Below are 17713 nucleotides of genomic sequence, written 5' to 3'. Positions count from 1 at the left end.
TTTACATTTTTCAACATTAAACCTCATCTGCCATGTAGTTGCCCACCCCATTATTTTGTTCAGGTCCGCTTGTAAGGTTTCCACATCCTGCATAGAAGATATTGGCAAGCTTAGTTTAGTATCATCTGCAAATACTGAGATTGTACTAGATATCCCCTCCTCTAGATCATTTATGAATAAATTAAACAGGATTGGTCCCAGGACAGAACCCTGGGGGACCCCACTTTCCACACCCGCCCAATCCGAGTACTCCCCATTAATCACCACCCTCTGTACTCTCCCCTGGAGCCAGTTCTCTCTCCAGGTACTCACCTTATGGTCCATACCAACCTTCCTTAGTTTGTACAGTAAGCATTTGTGGGGAACGGTGTCAAAGGCCTTTGCAAAGTCCAGATACACCACATGACTGATGACAAAAATTTTATAGCCTGCACATCAGGATTTTGTCAGCCGAAAAGTCGGAGTTGGCTGTCGAAAGTTTTATAGCCTGCACATCAGGATTTTGTCAGCCGAAAAGTCGGAGTTGGCTGTCGAAAGTTTTATAGCCTGCACATCAGGATTTTGTCAGCCGAAAAGTCGGAGTTGGCTGTCGAAAGTTTTATAGCCTGCACATCAGGATTTTGTCAGCCGAAAAGTCGGAGTTGGCTGTCGAAAGTTTTATAGCCTGCACATCAGGATTTTGTCAGCCGAAAAGTCGGAGTTGGCTGTCGAAAATTTTATAGCCTGCACATCAGGATTTTGTCAGCCGAAAAGTCGGAGTTGGCTGTCGAAAGCACCATACTAACAATCCGAAAATCGGCAGATCGGTCGTCGGACGAATTTTCCCTACAGATTTTCTTATCGTGTGTACGGCCTTAAGTGTAACTAAAAAGCAGCCTTCATCCACACGCCGACTTGTATACAATTTTTGGGCAATTTTTAGGCATTTTGCCAAGGCACCCCTGAAGAAACCTCAAGGCACCCCAGACCTGGTTGAAAAAGGCTGTCCTAGAGAGTATATTGTGCTAGGCTTGGGTTAACTGTTCTCTATGATAATATGAAAATTTTATTTTTGCATGAACAAATACCTTTAGATTTTAACTACAGGGAAGTTCAAAAGGGAACTGAATAATCATGGTGGTGGAAAACTTAACTGTGATCTCCGGGGGCCTGAGAATACTAAATTGTGTTTGGACAGTCTTACATAAATTATCTGGGTGTGGAAAAGCAGACTTGACTCCCTTAGCCGCTAACAGTGGAGGGAAAAAAGCAGTAGATTGTTATCTGTCTGGAAAGATGGAGCTGGATGAAAGACATGTCCCAGTGTGTGTTAGATGACTGACTGCTTCCTGGATTGCTTTACTTAAATGCTGTGCCGTCTTATCTCCATATTAGGGACAACAAGGAGATAGCTGAAAGACAATAAAGCTGGATGCATATGGGAAATCCTCTACAGCCTCAAAGGCCATAACAATGGATTCATAATCAATATAACTGAGTATAACAAATAGGCTGTTGGACCGTCCGTATATTACAGCTTACAATACAGGACTGTGAAATTAAGAGGTCTGTGAATAGTCAATGGTTCTTTCCAGTTTCTTATACCATGTTTTAAATGCATTTAACCTTTAAATGTTACCAACAGTCAAACCAAAGAGATAAACAATAGAACTGAGAATGCAGTTAATTAACCACTTGCAGACCAGCCGCCGTAGTTATACGGCAGCAGGTTGGCTCTGTAACACGAAGCGACGTACGTCGCTTCATGTAGCAGTTAGTGTGTGCGCGCACACGCCGATTGGTTAGAGGGGACCCGATCAGCGGGGTTGGCGGCCACAATGTCGACCGGGCACCAGCGATCCCTCCCCATTGAGACAGAACAGCGGGCTGCCGATGTAAACACAGCAGACCGCTGTTCTGTCAGTGATGGACACAGGGATCCTGTACTCCTCTTATTTAGGAACACAGGTCTCTGTGTTCATCCAGTGAGCCCATCCCACAGTTATAAAGCACCCCCTAGGCACAAATTCAACCCTTTGATAGCCCCTGGTGTTAGCCCCTTCCCTGTCAGTGTCATTAGTACAGTAACAGTGCATATTTTTAGCACAGATTACTGTAGTAATGTCACTGGTTCCCCCAAAAGTGTCAAAAATGTCAGTTAGGGGTCTGATCTGTCCACCACAATGTCACAGTCCTGCTAAAAAACGCAGATCGCCGCCATTACTAGCACTGAGAATACAGCCTATCCATTCACTAGAGACCAGTGACATCACTGATAATGCAGCCTATCCATTCACTAGAGACCAGTGACATCACTGAGAAAACAGCCTATCCATTCACTAGAGACCGGTGACATCACTGAGAAAACAGCCTATCCATTCACTAGAGACCGGTGACATCACTGAGAATGCAGCCTATCCATTCACTAGTGACCGATGACATCACTGAGAATGTAACCTATCCATTCACTAGAGACCGATGACATCACTGAGAATGCAGCCTATCCATTCACTAGAGACCAGTGACATCACTGAGAATGCAGCCTATCCATTCACTAGAGACCGGTGACATCACTGAGAATGCAGCCTATCCATTCACTAGAGACCGGTGACATCACTGAGAATGCAGCCTATCCATTCACTAGAGACCGGTGACATCACTGAGAATGTAACCTATCCATTCACTAGAGACCAGTGACATCACTGAGAATGCAGCCTATCCATTCACTAGAGACCGGTGACATCACTGAGAATGCAGCCTATCCATTCACTAGAGACCGGTGACATCACTGAGAATGTAACCTATCCATTCACTAGAGACCAGTGACATCACTGAGAATGCAGCCTATCCATTCACTAGAGACCGGTGACATCACTGAGAATGCAGCCTATCCATTTACTAGAGACCGGTGACATCACTGAGAATGCTGCCTATCCATTCACTAGAGACCGGTGACATCACTGAGAATGCTGCCTATCCATTCACTGGAGACCAGTGACATCACTGAGAATACAGCCTATCCAATCACTAGAGACCGATGATATCACTGAGACTGCAGCCTATCCATTCACTAGAGACCGGTGACATCACTGAGAATGCAGCCTATCCATTCACTAGAGACCGGTGACATCACTGAGACTGCAGCCTATCCATTCACTAGAGACCGGTGACATCACTGAGAATGCAGCCTATCCATTCACTAGAGACCGGTAACATCACTGAGAACGCAGCCTATGCATTCACTAGAGACCAGTGACATCACTGAGAATGCAGTCTCTTCAACAGGTATACCTCCAGCACAGTCATAGATATCGAAGTAACATGTGCCTAAAAAAACCATCAGTTTTTGTTTCAAAATCTTGATTTGCAAAATCCCATTTGTGTGTGTGGAACAAGAGCATTTGTATGGCTGATCGCCTCTAATAGATAATTAGAACACCGCATTTATGACAACACAATCCTCTGCAGGAATAAATTGTAGGTGGGAGTGATGAGAATTTAGTGGTCATGAGAAACTCATCCAGTAGGTGGCACTGAAATCCAAAGTTACAAAGTTCCATAAAGGTAATGGGTAAAACTGTATAGATCCACCTTATTGATATAAATGCAGCGGTCTGATGTATCAGAGTGACTCAGGAATGACAAGCCTTATTGACAGCGAGATCGGCAGTTCTGTGCATAAATAGACTTTAATAAGAAGCCGAGGCGGAAGGACACAGGATACAGTGGAATGGAACATTGCATGGTTTCTCTGCCCCTGGTTACGGTCACGGAATACGATTCGTTAGGAGCCCTTGGTCATCTTCTAAGAGATCTTCTACTCGCTCCCTCTGTAAAATGACACAAAGAAACAGTCAGAAGGGCACAGTACTTTACCCCCCCCCCCCAATCTCAAACATCGTGGAAGGGTAAAAACAAGGCGCTGAACACAAATATCCAAAAGTTGGAGTCGTCATTTATTGAGACTGATGGCTTAGGTTTTTTTTTTTTTTTAACGAGTAATGGCGGCGATCTGCGTTTTTTTTTTGTGGGACTGCGACATTGCGGCGGACAGATCGGACCCTTGACTGACATTTTTTACACTTTTGGGGGTACCAGTGACATTACTACAGTAATCACTGCTAAAAATATGCACTGTTACTGTAAAAATGACACTGGCAGGGAAGGGGTTAATTTTATTGGAGAGGGAGGGGTTAATGTACGCCTGGTGCTTACTGACGTGTGTGGGGGGAGGTGACTGAGTGACACAGGGACAGATCGCATGTTCAGCTATGCTGAACACTGCAATCTGTCACTGACTGTCACTTAGGAGATCCGCCCGCTTTGTTTACACAAGCGGGCGGATCTCCAGACTCGATTCCCCGACGATCGGGGAAGAGCGGCGGCGATCGCCGCTGCTCCTCCCCTGGCCCGACTCCCGCTGTGACTGAATACAGCGGGAGCGAGCCTCCGGCGGCGCGCGAGCGACGCCCACAAGGGGAGGAGTGCAGCGATGTAGGTCTACGTCGCTGGACGGAATCGAGCCACTTTGCCGCAGTACGGTCCCAGTGACCGGTCGGCAAGTGGTTAAAAAATGGACCATTTGTCCGTTTACATTCGTTTTTCAATAGGGTTTTGATCCGTTCCAAATAAGGGATGTTTATAAAAGCGGATGTAAATTGATGATCATCCATTTACATCCATTTTTCCATAGAGATGCATTTATGTCCATTTATTATTCGGGTGGATGAAAAACAGACAAAGGGCCCGGTCCACATGTGTGAAAGGGGCCTAAAGATGTCTGTTTGCTGTTCTCATTTACACGATTGCTTGTGAATTTCTCAACCCTATTGAACACATTTGGGATGAATCTGAACACCGACTGTGAGACAGTTTTTCTCATCCAACATCAATACTTGGAGGCTAATGGGGAGGGGGGGGGTGTTATTCATATACTTATTTTCTAAATAATATAAGACTGCTAATAATGTACAGATTCCATGCGCAGTTCACAAAACAAACCCACAGATGGGTCACTTGAACCAAAATGGTGATTATTTGCCCCTTGCTAACACTCTGGTAGCTGCCGTGCCAATTTATCCTAACCTGTGTTGTGGGTGGAAGTCAGACATTTGCAGACATTGTGTGGGTCCTGCTCATATCCTGCAATAAGTTTATCAGCTAAAGGAAGGTAACTGGACTGGTGATGGGTCTTATGAAGTCACACACAGCACATTTGTCAGCATCCAGCAACATTGTTGGGTGTGTAGAGGGATCCAGTGCCATCTTAAGAGCATTAAAGGGCCCCGGGCAATGCAGTGCACTGTGGCTCCGCCTACACAATCACCCACGAGAATAAAAATGCAAATGATCAATAAGGCGATATTTATTGGTACAGCAGTGCCGGGGTAATGACAGCTTCCAAGTTCGGCGGCTGGGTCCAGTGAACACACACATGGACGGGAGTCAGACTCGACTGTCCTGTGTGTTTGTTCCCGTGGAGGCTGGCAGGCATTCCTGCAGTTGTGGGCTCCCCCTCCACGGCCCAAGTGGCCTGACAGCAGCGCAGGGCCGACAGGCGCTTTCCACCTGCTAAGTTCGGCGGTGGGATGCACACGGGAATTGGGACTAATGCTTGGCTGGGTCGCTGGGCAGGTGGGGCACCCCAGGCAACTGCCCAGCATGCCCATTCGGTAAGATGGCCCTGGAGGTATCTTTATACAAAGATTAATTGTTTCCCTTTTATCTAATATGCAGACTGTGTCCCATCCCAATAAACATAACAGATTACCCCCGTCTTCCTAAAATACACACTGATCATCCTCTCCTTATACACAGATCCCTCCTACTGTCCTAAGACATGCACTGTACGTCCTCTCCTAATACACAGATCACGCCTACTGTCCTAAGACATGCACTGTACGTCCTCTCCAAATACACAGATTCCCTCCTGCCTTCCTAAAACATGCACTGTATGTCCTCTCCTAATACACAGATCACTCCTACTGTCCCAAGACATGCACTGTACGTCCTCTCCTAATACACAGATCACTCCTGCCTTCCTAAGACATGCACTGTACATCCTCTCCTAATACACAGATCACTCCTACTGTCCCAAGACATGCACTGTACATCCTCTCCTAATACACAGATTCCCTCCTGCCCTCCTAAGACATGCACGGTACGTCCTCTACTAATACACAGATCTCTCCTACTGTCCCAAGACATGCACGGTACATCCTCTCCTAATACACAGATCACTCCTGCCTTCCTAAGACATGCACTGTACATCCTCTCCTAATACACAGATCTCTCCTACTGTCCCAAGACATGCACGGTACATCCTCTCCTAATACACAGATCACTCCTGCCTTCCTAAGACATGCACTGTACATCCTCTCCTAATACACAGATCCCTCCTACTGTCCCAAGACATGCACGGTACATCCTCTCCTAATACACAAATCACTCCTGCCATCCTAAGACATGCACGGTACATCCTCTCCTAATACACAGATCACTCCTGCCTTCCTAAGACATGCACGGTACGTCCTCTACTAATACACAGATCTCTCCTACTGTCCCAAGACATGCACTGTACATCCTCTCCTAATACACAGATCTCTCTTGCTTTCCTAAAACATGCACGGTACATCCTCTCCTAATACACAGATCCCTCCTGCCTTCCTAAAACATGCACTATATGTCCTCTCCTAATACACAGATCCCTCCTGCTTTCCAAAGACATGCACTGTACGTCCTCTTCTAATACACAGATCCCTCCTGCCTTCCTAAAATACACACTGTACGTCCTCTCCTTATACACAGGTTATGCATATCTTCCTAAAACAAGCACTGTGCATCCTCTGCTAGTACACAGATCCCTCCTAAAACATAAACTGTATATCCTCTGCTTATACACAGATTATGCATGTCTTCCAAGAGACATGCACTGTATATCCTCTCCTAATACACAGATTATACATGTCTTCCTAAAACAAACATGGTACATCCTCCTCTAATACTGTACACATATTACTCCATTTTCTTAAAACACACTTTGTACATCCTCTCCTAATACACAGATGAATCCTCTCTTCCTAAAATATGCATCGTATATCCTCTCCTAATACACAGGTTACCCCTGTCTTCATATAACACGCATCGTATATCCTCTCCTAATACACAGGTCACCCCTGTCTTCTTATAACACGCATCGTATATCCTCTCCTAATACACAGGTTACTCCTGTCTTCATATAACACGCATCGTATATCCTCTCCTAATACACAGGTTACCCCTGTCTTCTTATAACACGCATCGTATATCCTCTCCTAATACACAGGTTACTCCTGTCTTCTTATAACACGCACCGTATATCCTCTCCTAATACACAGGTTACCCCTGTCTTCATATAACACGCACCGTATATCCTCTCCTAATACACAGGTTACTCCTGTCTTCATATAACACGCATCGTATATCCTCTCCTAATACACAGGTTACCCCTGTCTTCTTATAACACGCATCGTATATCCTCTCCTAATACACAGGTTACTCCTGTCTTCATATAACACGCATCGTATATCCTCTCCTAATACACAGGTTACTCCTTTCTTCATATAACACGCACCGTATATCCTCTCCTAATACACAGGTTACTCCTTTCTTCATATAACACGCACCGTATATCCTCTCCTAATACACAGGTTACCCCTGTCTTCTTATAACACGCATCGTATATCCTCTCCTAATACACAGGTTACTCCTGTCTTCATATAACACGCATCGTATATCCTCTCCTAATACACAGGTTACTCCTTTCTTCATATAACACGCACCGTATACCCTCTTATATTACATAGATTACTCTGGCCTTCTAAAACACACACTGTACATCCTCTCCTAATACACCGGTTACCCCTAATAACTAGATTAATGGAGATAAAGTATGTGTCACCTACAGCAATCCAATGCTTGATTTAAAAGGAGAAGTAGTAAAGCTCTTTGGACCCTATTTCTTCTATGGATCACAGGAGTGAACTTAGATCTGCACTCCTGTGACTCGTATTCAGCTGACAGCGGGCTAAAGTCCACTGTCAGTTGACATCACTTAGTTTCTGGAAAGATCCCAACTTTGCAGTCTAGATCCACCCACATACCTGGACTGGCAGCTGGCTCTACCACTCAGCACGCCGCTGAGATCCTGAGCCAGCTGCTCCCTCCCCCTCCACAGGCCAGTGGCCCAATGAGAGCTGGAGGGGCAGCAATAAGCCAGTGACTGACTGAGAACTGAGCAACTGGAGGTCTTTGATCGCTCAGTTCTAACCTAAATGAAAATAATGGCATCTGGGCTCTGACTGGTTAATCCTAGCACAGCTGACACATGGCTCCTATGCTGTGTAGGAGGTCATTTCCATAAATGTACCACTCCGGCCTCACCTGAATTCGCCTTAATGAGTCCCGAGTGTCCGCTGTATGTGTCCTAGGTGGCAGGAAAACTTCCAGTCTGATAGCATCCCGGGCAGTGGGTTGGCAGGAGATGAGATTGTTCAGTTCCTGAGCCTGGAAGATAACGAGCATCGCTATTAGGAATAAAAACTTGACAGAGGTTCTATGACCTCTCAATTAAAAAAAGCTGCTGTTATTACTGTCTGTGTCTGTCTGGAAGATTCCCTTTACTTCCTTTGCTGTGCCCAGCACAGAAAATGAAAGGAAATCTACCAACAGGAACATAGAAAATAATAATAACCTAAACATAATTCAATGGGAGTAGCAAACAAACATCCAAGAGTCCAAGGTAACTGTATGATAACATTGACTCATAACAGAATAAAGCCAACGCGTTTCTGGGGACAAACACACTCCCCCTTCACCAGGGCCTAAGAATTGTGACTGTGCCTAAATTGACTCAGGTGAGCAGATACCAAATAAATCTGCACTGTGATTTACTGCAATAGTTTCAGGAAGGCAGATTACACCAGCAAAGGGTCCTTATGGATGTGGATTCCTCCCTGAGAGTGGTCCCCCAATAGGTGGAGTGCTGCTGAACCAGAGCCAGTGTGCCCAGTGACAATTTAAGTGATCCCTATGTAGCCCCATGTCCTAAACAGGGGCTACTACTATGTCAATGTCGTTTTTGGCTAGGCTGTAGTTTGCTCAGACTGATTGTATAGTTTTTCACCCGGTCTTTCCCTAAGCTTAAGTTGGCTTGTGATTTCTCACTGTTGCCAGAGGTCACTGGTATCACTGGTCATAGTATGAGGTTTCACAAACAAAACTAAATTATGAATATTTATATTTCCTTCAGCTAATCCAGTAGGAGGTTTATGCAACTGGTGCATGCTGGGAGAGGATATAAAAAAAATTTGAGACAAGCTATGTGCTCTCTCACTTTCCCTTTATTGAGGCCCAGGGAGGCGCTGCTGAATGGAGCTCTGCTGCTAGGCCCAATAGCCTGGTTTGGGGCCTAATTATTATTATTAATATACAGGATTTATATAGCGCCAACAGTTTGCGCAGAGCTTTACAACATGAGGGCAGACAGTACAGTTACAATACAATTTAATACAAGAGGAATCAGAAGGCCCTGCTCGTTATATGTGCTGAAGTGGTCCTCCTGAAGCTGTCCTGCCTGGTCTGGATGAAGCTGTGCTAAGAAGGTAGCCCAGGAAGGGGCCCCTTGCTCGAGAGAGCCAGGAAGAAGGCTGGTCTCTCAAAAGGGCCTGGTGACTCATTTGGAGGATGCACTAACTAGGGATGCACCGATCCGACTTTTTTGGTTCCGATCCCGATCTTTTGCGTTGTGAAATCGCCAATCCTGAGTCTGATCCGGAAGTACTGTTTTGTGAGCTTATAACAAAATAATACTTCAAGATCGGTATTGGCAGATAACAATTGTGCATTTAAGGCCCCGTTCACACTGGGGCGATCCGACTTCCCGGGGCGACCTCACAGGTCGCGGCGCGCTGCTCGCACCGCAATCTCGGAGCTCATAACATTGAAGTCAATGCAGGTCGCCCCAAAGAAGCTCCGGACCCTTTTTCTAAGTCGGAGCGACTTGTGTCGCTCCTATTAGAACGGGTCCACAGCTTCTCTATGCCAGGCGACCTGTCAGGCGACCTGTATCCAAGCATATTAATGGAAAGTTTGGTGGAAGGAAAAAGTGTGGTAGAAAAAAGTGGAAAGCAACAGGAATAACCGCAGCCTTGAGAGGATTGTGAAGTAAAGGCCATTAAAGAATTTAGGGGAGAATGACAAGGAGTGACTATGGCTGGTGTCAGTGCTTCAAGAGCCATCACACACAGACGTATCCAGGATATGGGCTACAACTGTCACGCCACTCCTGAACCAGAGACAACATCAGAAGAGTCTTACCTGGGCTAAGGAGAAAAAGGACTGGACTGTTGCTCAGTGGTCCAACGTTCCCTATTCGGGTGAAAATTAATTTTGCATTTTATTTGGAAATCAAGGTCCCAGAGAATTCAAGTTGCATGAGGTCCAGTGTGAAGTTTCCACAGTCAGTGATGATTTGGGAAGCCATGTCATCTTCTGGTGTTGGTCCGCTGTGTTTTATCAAGTCCAAAGTCAGCGCAGCCCTCTAGCAGGAAATTCTAGAGCACTTAATGCCTCCCTCTGCTGACCAGCTTTATGGAGATGCTGATTTCATTTTCCAGCAGGGCTTGGCACCACCCACACTGCCAAATGTACCAATACCTGGTCACATGATCATGGTATCACTGTGCTTGATTGGCCAGCAAACGCCTGACCTAAATCCCATAGAGAATCTGTGGGGTATTGTCAAGAGGAAGATGAGAGACACCAGACTCAACAATGCAGAGGAGCTGAAGGCCGCTATCAAGTAGACCTGGGCTTACATAACACCTCAGCAGTGCCACAGGCTAATCGCCTCCATGTCACACCGCATCGATGCAGTAATACATGCAAAAGGAGCCCCGACCAAGTATTCAGTGCATACTATACTGTACATGGACATACCTTTCAGTAAGCCAACATTTCTGTATACATGGGCTGCCATGCTGACCTCCTAAGAATACCAGTGACCTGGCTGTCAACTGTTCACTACAAACTTGAGTCACTGACCTGGAACAGGCATGCAGGCTAGCAAGTCAGAGCGTTATACTAGTACCAGGATACTGCTTTCATTTCATTTTTAGAAGAAGCCAGTATTGGTATCCCCCAGATTTTAGTACAGGTTTCTTTAACACAGACATCCAATCAGGACCAGTAAGGATGCTGGTGGGAATTTCTGATATGGCAAAGGACATGTACGGTTTTTACTCTAACCACTAGGCAGTGACCGCACGCAAACATGCAGCCTCTCCGCAAGCAGGCCTTGGCACCGAGGGGTCGCATGTTTGCATGCATTAGCGCCGATAGAGCTGTGACGAAAGCATCCGCTCCCAGCAGTGACTGGCAGGCTCACGCAAAGCACTCTGCACATGCTCAGTTTGGTATGTATTGCTAGAGAATTTTTTTTTTTTGGAAGAGTGCATGTGATCAGCACTGTGCAGACAGAAGGTCAGTGGTCTTGCAGCCTCATAGGACAGTCAGAATAAAATGAAAACTTCTTTTACAAGCTTTAACCAGACACTAATAAAAGTCATAAGACTGCTATATACCGCTGATGAGAAAAGGTATTTAGCAATTTATATTTACTATAATAATTGCATTTCCATGTTCTGTGTACTGTGGGAGAGCAGATGGTGAATGCAGGATCCTGTGTTTAGGAACACATTAATGCAAACGATGGATTAGGGCTCTTTCACACGGTCCGCCTCCGTAGGCGGATCCGTGCTGCTCAGCGGGGATCGATCCGCCGATCCCCGCTGAGCCGGCGGATGACAGCTCCGTCTCCGCTTGCAGTGCGGAGAGGGAGGTATCACAGCTCCCGCTGCTCTCTATGGGGGATCGGATGAGAGCGGACCCGATCCCTGAATGGATGGAAAAATAGGGTTTCCATCCGTCCGGATTTCACGGACAGGATCGGATGCGGATGGCAGCGGGTGTCAGCGGATGTGTCTCCTCTGACATCCGCTGCCCCATAGAGCTGCATGGAGGATCCGATCCTAAAAAACTGACAGGCGGATCTGATCGGATCGCCCGTGTGAAAGAGCCCTTAGGAAAAAAAAACGTTTTTAGCTTTAGGCCCCTTTCCCACTTAGGGCTCTTTCACACGGGCGGTCCGATCAGATCCGCCTGTCAGTTTTTTAAGCGGATCTGATCGGATCCTCCATGCAGCTCTATGGGGCAGCGGATGTCAGCGGAGACACCTCCTCTGACACCCGCTGCCATCCGCATCCGATCCTGTCCATGAAATCTGGACGGATGGAAACCCTATTTTTCCATCCATTCAGTGATCGGATCGGATGAGAGCGGACAGGAGGTCCGCTCTCATCCGATCCCCCATAGAGGGCAGTGGGGGCTGAGACACCTCCCTCTCCGCACTGCAAGCGGAAACGGAGCTGTCATTCGCCGGCTCAGCGGGGATCGCGGATCGATCCCCGCTGAGCAACACGGATCCGCCTACGGAGGCGGACCGTGTGAAAGAGGCCTTATGCGACCAAAAAGTTGCAATTTTTTTGCCACAGTTTTACCGCAATTTTGACACAATTTTGAATAGACTTTCAGCAATGCCTATGTCTATGGACCTCAAAACGCATTAAAATCCACCCAAAGTAGTGCAGGGACTACTCTGAAGTCTTTGCGACTTGAAGTCGCACAGATATGAACGGTACTCATTGGAAATCATGGAGTACGACTTGTCATGCAGCTTTGCAGTTCCAAGTCGCACGACACGTCGTGCAAGTGTGAAAGGGGCCTTAGTATCACTTTAAAGTGGAGTTCCACCCTATTTTTATACTTACCTCCATCTTCTCGCTCCGGGTCACCTGAAAAAGAAATGGATAATCGCATATTTTTTTTTTTTCACTTACCTCGTAGCGAAGAAAATATACTTACCTTACTTCCTTCTTCCTCCTTCCTCGGCCGCGGCCCGTCGTCACTTCCTGGCTCTGCAATGATTCCTGGGAGCTGAACGTCATAGCTCCCAGGAATCATTGCGCCTGCACCGGCCCCGACGTCAGTTCCGGGTCGCGCGCGTCATCCCCTTCTAAACAGCTTCTGGGCATGCCCAGAAGCTGTAGAGGGATGACGCGCGCGACCCGGAAGTGACGTCGGGGCCGGCGCAGAGCATCGTGGGACCAAAGAAGGCGGAAGAAGACGCCAAAGGGGATCTCGCTGGCTTCAAGCTGCCCACATCTGAGATGGCAGCGCTGGACAAGACGTTTGCAAGGTAAGTATTTGTCCTAACAGGTAAGTGCAACCCGGGACAGATCAGAGGCTAGCCATTGTGGAATGCACTAGCCCTGACTGTCCCGGGGGTATTTAAAAAAAAAAAATCCAGGGTGGAACTGGAAAATCATAGAACTGGAAATCATAGAAAAAAAAAAAACAGAAACATTTGACCAGTACAGGAAATAGCCTAACATTCGTTTTTGTGCACCATTTGCCCAGAACAAATGTAAATGCAATTTTATTGGGCAAATTGCTATGAGACTTTTTTCATAAATACCGTATATACTCGAGTATAAGCCGAGTTTTTCAGCATGTTTTTTCATGCTGAAAAAGCTCCCCTCGGCTTATACTCGAGTCACTGTCTTTTTAAAAATGGCGCCGACATGTCACTGCGCACGTGCCGCATGCCCGGGAATAGCTGAACACGTACGGGCTTTCCCGAGCATTCGCGGTGACGTATTGGTGCTGGGCGGCGCGATTTTTAAATCGAAGGCGCCTCACCAACAGGTAAGTGAGACTCCTCCGCAGCCCCAGCATTTCCTCATGCAGTGCTGCGGGCATGGTACAGGACATTCTCCTGTACCATGCCCGCAGCACTGCATCTCCTGCGCCATGCCTATACCATGACCTGCACCATCGCCCCTGTTTTGTGTCTCGTGGTGGTCCAGTTGGGTCCAGTAGCTGCTGCATTTCCCACCCTAGTCTTATACTCGAGTCAATAAGTTTTCCCACTTTTTTAAAATTAGGGTCCTCGGCTTATATTCGGGTCGACTTATACTCGAGTATATACGGTACTTCTTATTTTTTTAAAATGTTTCTACCAAACAGAACATAATGGCTTCCATCATTTAAAAAAGTGACGTTTTGAGCCGTGGCCACTTCTTCACTTCTTTCAAAAAGCAGAGACATGGCTGAAAATGTCACTTCTAAAGGACAGGAACGATGATGTTTTGTACTACTGCTTCAATGAAATAAATAAGTGATTTTTTTTTTTTTTTAAAGATATAGGTGAAGATCGGAATACTTTTACACTTACAGTAAAGAAAGAACTTTTATTAAAAAAAAAAAAATGTTTGAACTTTTCTTTTTTTATTAATGTTGTGTAAAAGCCCGGCATCTAACCGCTGTAGAAACTTCTGACTGTCATGAATACAGCTTCCTCCAGTTACATCTAAAAACAAATCTATATTTCATGATAGATGCTTGTTCCTGAGAAACTGCCTTTTCAATTATTTAGGACTTGTCAGCACCTCCGCAGCCTGAGAGATGACAGGAGCAATTATTCTTAACTGCTTGTACACAGTTAAGGTACCTGTTCAGTCACAGGTCTGAAAGGAAAAAAAAAAAAAAAAAAACTTAAAGCGGAGTTCCACCCTAAAAAAAAATTTGCAGCATCAGTTAGCAAAAAAAAAAACCTGAAAAAGAATTGGATACTTAATATTTTTTTTTCCCCCACTTACCTTGTTTTTAACCACTTAAGCCCCGGAAGATTTTACCCCCTTCCTGACCAGGGTTTTTTTTGCGATTTTTTACTGCATGACTTTAACGGACAATTGCGCGGTTGTGCGACGCCATACCTAAACGAATTTCACATCCTTTTTTTCCCACAAACAGAGCTTTCTTTTGGTGGTATTTGATCACCTGTGCGATTTTTTGATCATGCGCTATAAACAAAAAAAGCGACAATTTTGCAAAAATAACAATATTTTTCACTTTTTTTTTATATGAAATTAACCAAAAAAAAAAAATGTAAAAATCTAAATTTTTTAACATTTTCGGCCAATTTGTTTTATGCTACATATGTTTGGTAAAAAAAAAATTGCAAAAAGCGTATTTTGATTGGTTTGCGCAAAAGTTATCGCGTTTACCAACAAAGGGAAAGATTTTTGTCATTTTTGGTGGGTTTTTTTTAACGAGTAATGGCGGTGATCTGCGATTTTTTTTGCGGTACTGCGACATTGAGGCGGACAGATCGGACCGTTGACTGACATTTTTGGGGGTACCAGTGACATTACTACAGTAATCAGTGCTATACATATGTACTGTTACTGTAAAAATGACACTGGCAGGGAAGGGGTTAACTGTATTGGACAGGGAGGGGTTAAGTGTGTCCTAGGGGCGTGCTTCTAACTGTGATGGGACATGTCTCCTATTGTAAAAACAGAGATCAACGGTTCTACATAGTAGAACCGTCTGATCTCTATTTTTACACAGGGGAGAATGACAGGCGGCTTGTTTACATAAGCCGTCCGCCTTTCTCCCGCTCTACCGACGATCGTAGTGTGACCGGCGGACATCGGGTCCGCCGGTCACACGCGCGGACTCCTCTGTGAAGGAGCCGAGGCGGGCGCGCGTCTCAGGGCGCGCGCTCGCCCGCTACTGGCTCAAAACCCGATGACAGGCTATCGACGTAGATCTGCGTCACTCTTCCTGGCCGGGGCTGACTGCCGCAGTAAATATACTGTGCGCAGTCGGCAACTGGTTAATGAAAATTAACTTACCTTCCTTCCTCTTCCTCCTTGTGCGGACACGGCCGACGACGTCACTTCCTCCTTTGCATTGCGTCCTGGGAGATGAGCGTCATCAATCCCAGGATGCAATGGGAACGGCCCCGGCCGCTACTCTGATTGCCGATTGCAAGATGCGCGAGATTGCGATCGGTATTCTGGGTAGCCAGGAACCCGGAAGAAGGACACAGCGGGGGACACCACGGCTTCAGAAGCCCACACCGGAGATGGCCGCGCTCTGCAATCAATTTTATAGGTAAGTATTTATCTTTATTTAATAACTGTAATGACCTGTAATGTGGGGTTAGTGTTAGGGTAATAGGGGATAGCTTAGGATTAGGGGGGTATTTTTAGTTACAAAATGCGTATGTGGCCGGAACTCAGCTTTAACCACTTGCCGACTGCCTAACGACGATTTACGTTGGCAGTCAGCCCCTCACAGGCAAAGCGACGTAGGTCTACGTCGCTAGCCTGTGAGGGTCTAGGGAGTGAGCGCACGCCGCTGGAGGCGCGCTCCTGCTCCCGCTCGGTCACAGACCCCCCTGCGCGTGTGCCCGGTGGACCCGATGTCCGCCGGTCACTCGCGATCGTCGGTTACAGAGGGAGAAAGGCAGGCGGCTAATGTAAACAAAGCCACCTGTCATTCTCCCCTGTGTAACAGCACAGATCATACGGTCCTGCTATGTAGGACTGTTGATCTGTGCTGTTACATCACTAGCCACATCCAATCACAGTAAGAAACACGCCCCTAGGGACACACTTAACCCCTGCATCTCTAATAAAGTTAACCCCTTCCCTGCCAGTGTCATTTTTACAGTAACAGTGCATATGTATAGCACTGATTACTGTAGTAATGTCACTGGTAACCCCAAAAATGTCAAAAATGTCAGTCAAGGGTCCGATCTGTCCGCCGCAATGTCGCAGTTCCGCAAAAAAAAAAAAAAAATCGCAGATCGCCGCCATTACTCGTTAAAAAAAAAAAACAATAAAAATGACAAAAATCTTTCCCTTAGTTAGTAAACGCAATAACTTTTGCGCAAACCAATCAAAATACACTTTTTGCGATTTTTTTTACCAAACATATGTAGCATAAAACAAATTGGCCTAAAATGTTAAAAAATTTAGGTTTTTACATTTTTTGGGGGGAATTTCATATAAAAAAAAATGTGAAAAATATTGTTATTTTTGCAAAATTGTCGCTTTTTTTTTTGTTTATAGCGCATGATCAAAAAATCGCACAGGTGATCAAATACCACCAAAAGAAAGCTCTGTTTGTGGGAAATAAAGGACGTCAATTTCATTTGGGTGCAGCGTCGCACGACCGCGCAATTGTCCGTTAAAGTCACGCAGTGCCGAATCGCAAAATAGGCCCTGGTCAGGCAGGGGGTAAAATCTTCCGGGGCTTAAGTGGTTAAAGGAACACTACAGCCAAAACTAAAAAATCATGCAAATGGAGGGATGATAAGGGCACATATGACAAGAAGCTGCAGAGCCACGTGGAAGTATATAGGACGAGCTTGTTGAGGCGTGTTGGATAGCGTGACTCCTGCATGGCGCTGGGATTCCTCCTGCTGACCCCTATGACACTACAGACCTGCCCACCACAAAGGCAAATACAGATCTAAATTTACAGGGTGCTTTTGTTTTAAAGTGGAAGTTCACCATAGAATTACTGAATGAACATTACCACTTCAGATCCGGAAGATTTTTCCCCTGTTCGTGCCGGTTCACACATATGCGATGTCAAGACATCGCATGTGATTCACAGCGCACTGCTCTGCAAATCACATACGATGTCTGTGTGTTGAGCATCTGTATGGTTAAATTTGCATCGCATTCGGACCAAAGTCGCACAGGACCCTTTTTTTAGTCCGCGCCAGAATCCGATCACATGGGTGTTCACACCTATGCGTTCCGATTCCTTTCCGAAT

The 17713-nt window shown here is 45.9% G+C and overlaps 1 protein-coding gene across 1 annotated transcript in view; it reads right to left on the bottom strand.

Annotated features, from left to right (window-relative positions):
• Positions 1–3347: 3347 nt before the first annotated feature.
• LKAAEAR1 (LKAAEAR motif containing 1) overlaps positions 3348–17713 on the bottom strand; it is a 62394-nt gene continuing 48028 nt past the window's right edge. Inside the window, exons 3-4 of the mRNA XM_082271555.1 lie at positions 8401–8523; positions 3348–3809 (exon numbers count right to left, since the gene is read on the bottom strand). Coding sequence (XP_082127681.1) covers positions 3747–3809; positions 8401–8523 — 186 coding nt within the window. The 3' untranslated portion in view covers positions 3348–3746. The remainder of the gene's footprint in view (positions 3810–8400; positions 8524–17713) is intronic.

This window comes from Pelophylax lessonae, assembly GCF_965119305.1.
Source record: "Pelophylax lessonae genome assembly, chromosome: 11".
Lineage (NCBI taxonomy): Eukaryota > Metazoa > Chordata > Amphibia > Anura > Ranidae > Pelophylax > Pelophylax lessonae.
The sequence above is the reverse complement of the archived record's forward strand: the minus strand, read 5'-3'. Positions and strand labels throughout refer to the sequence as shown.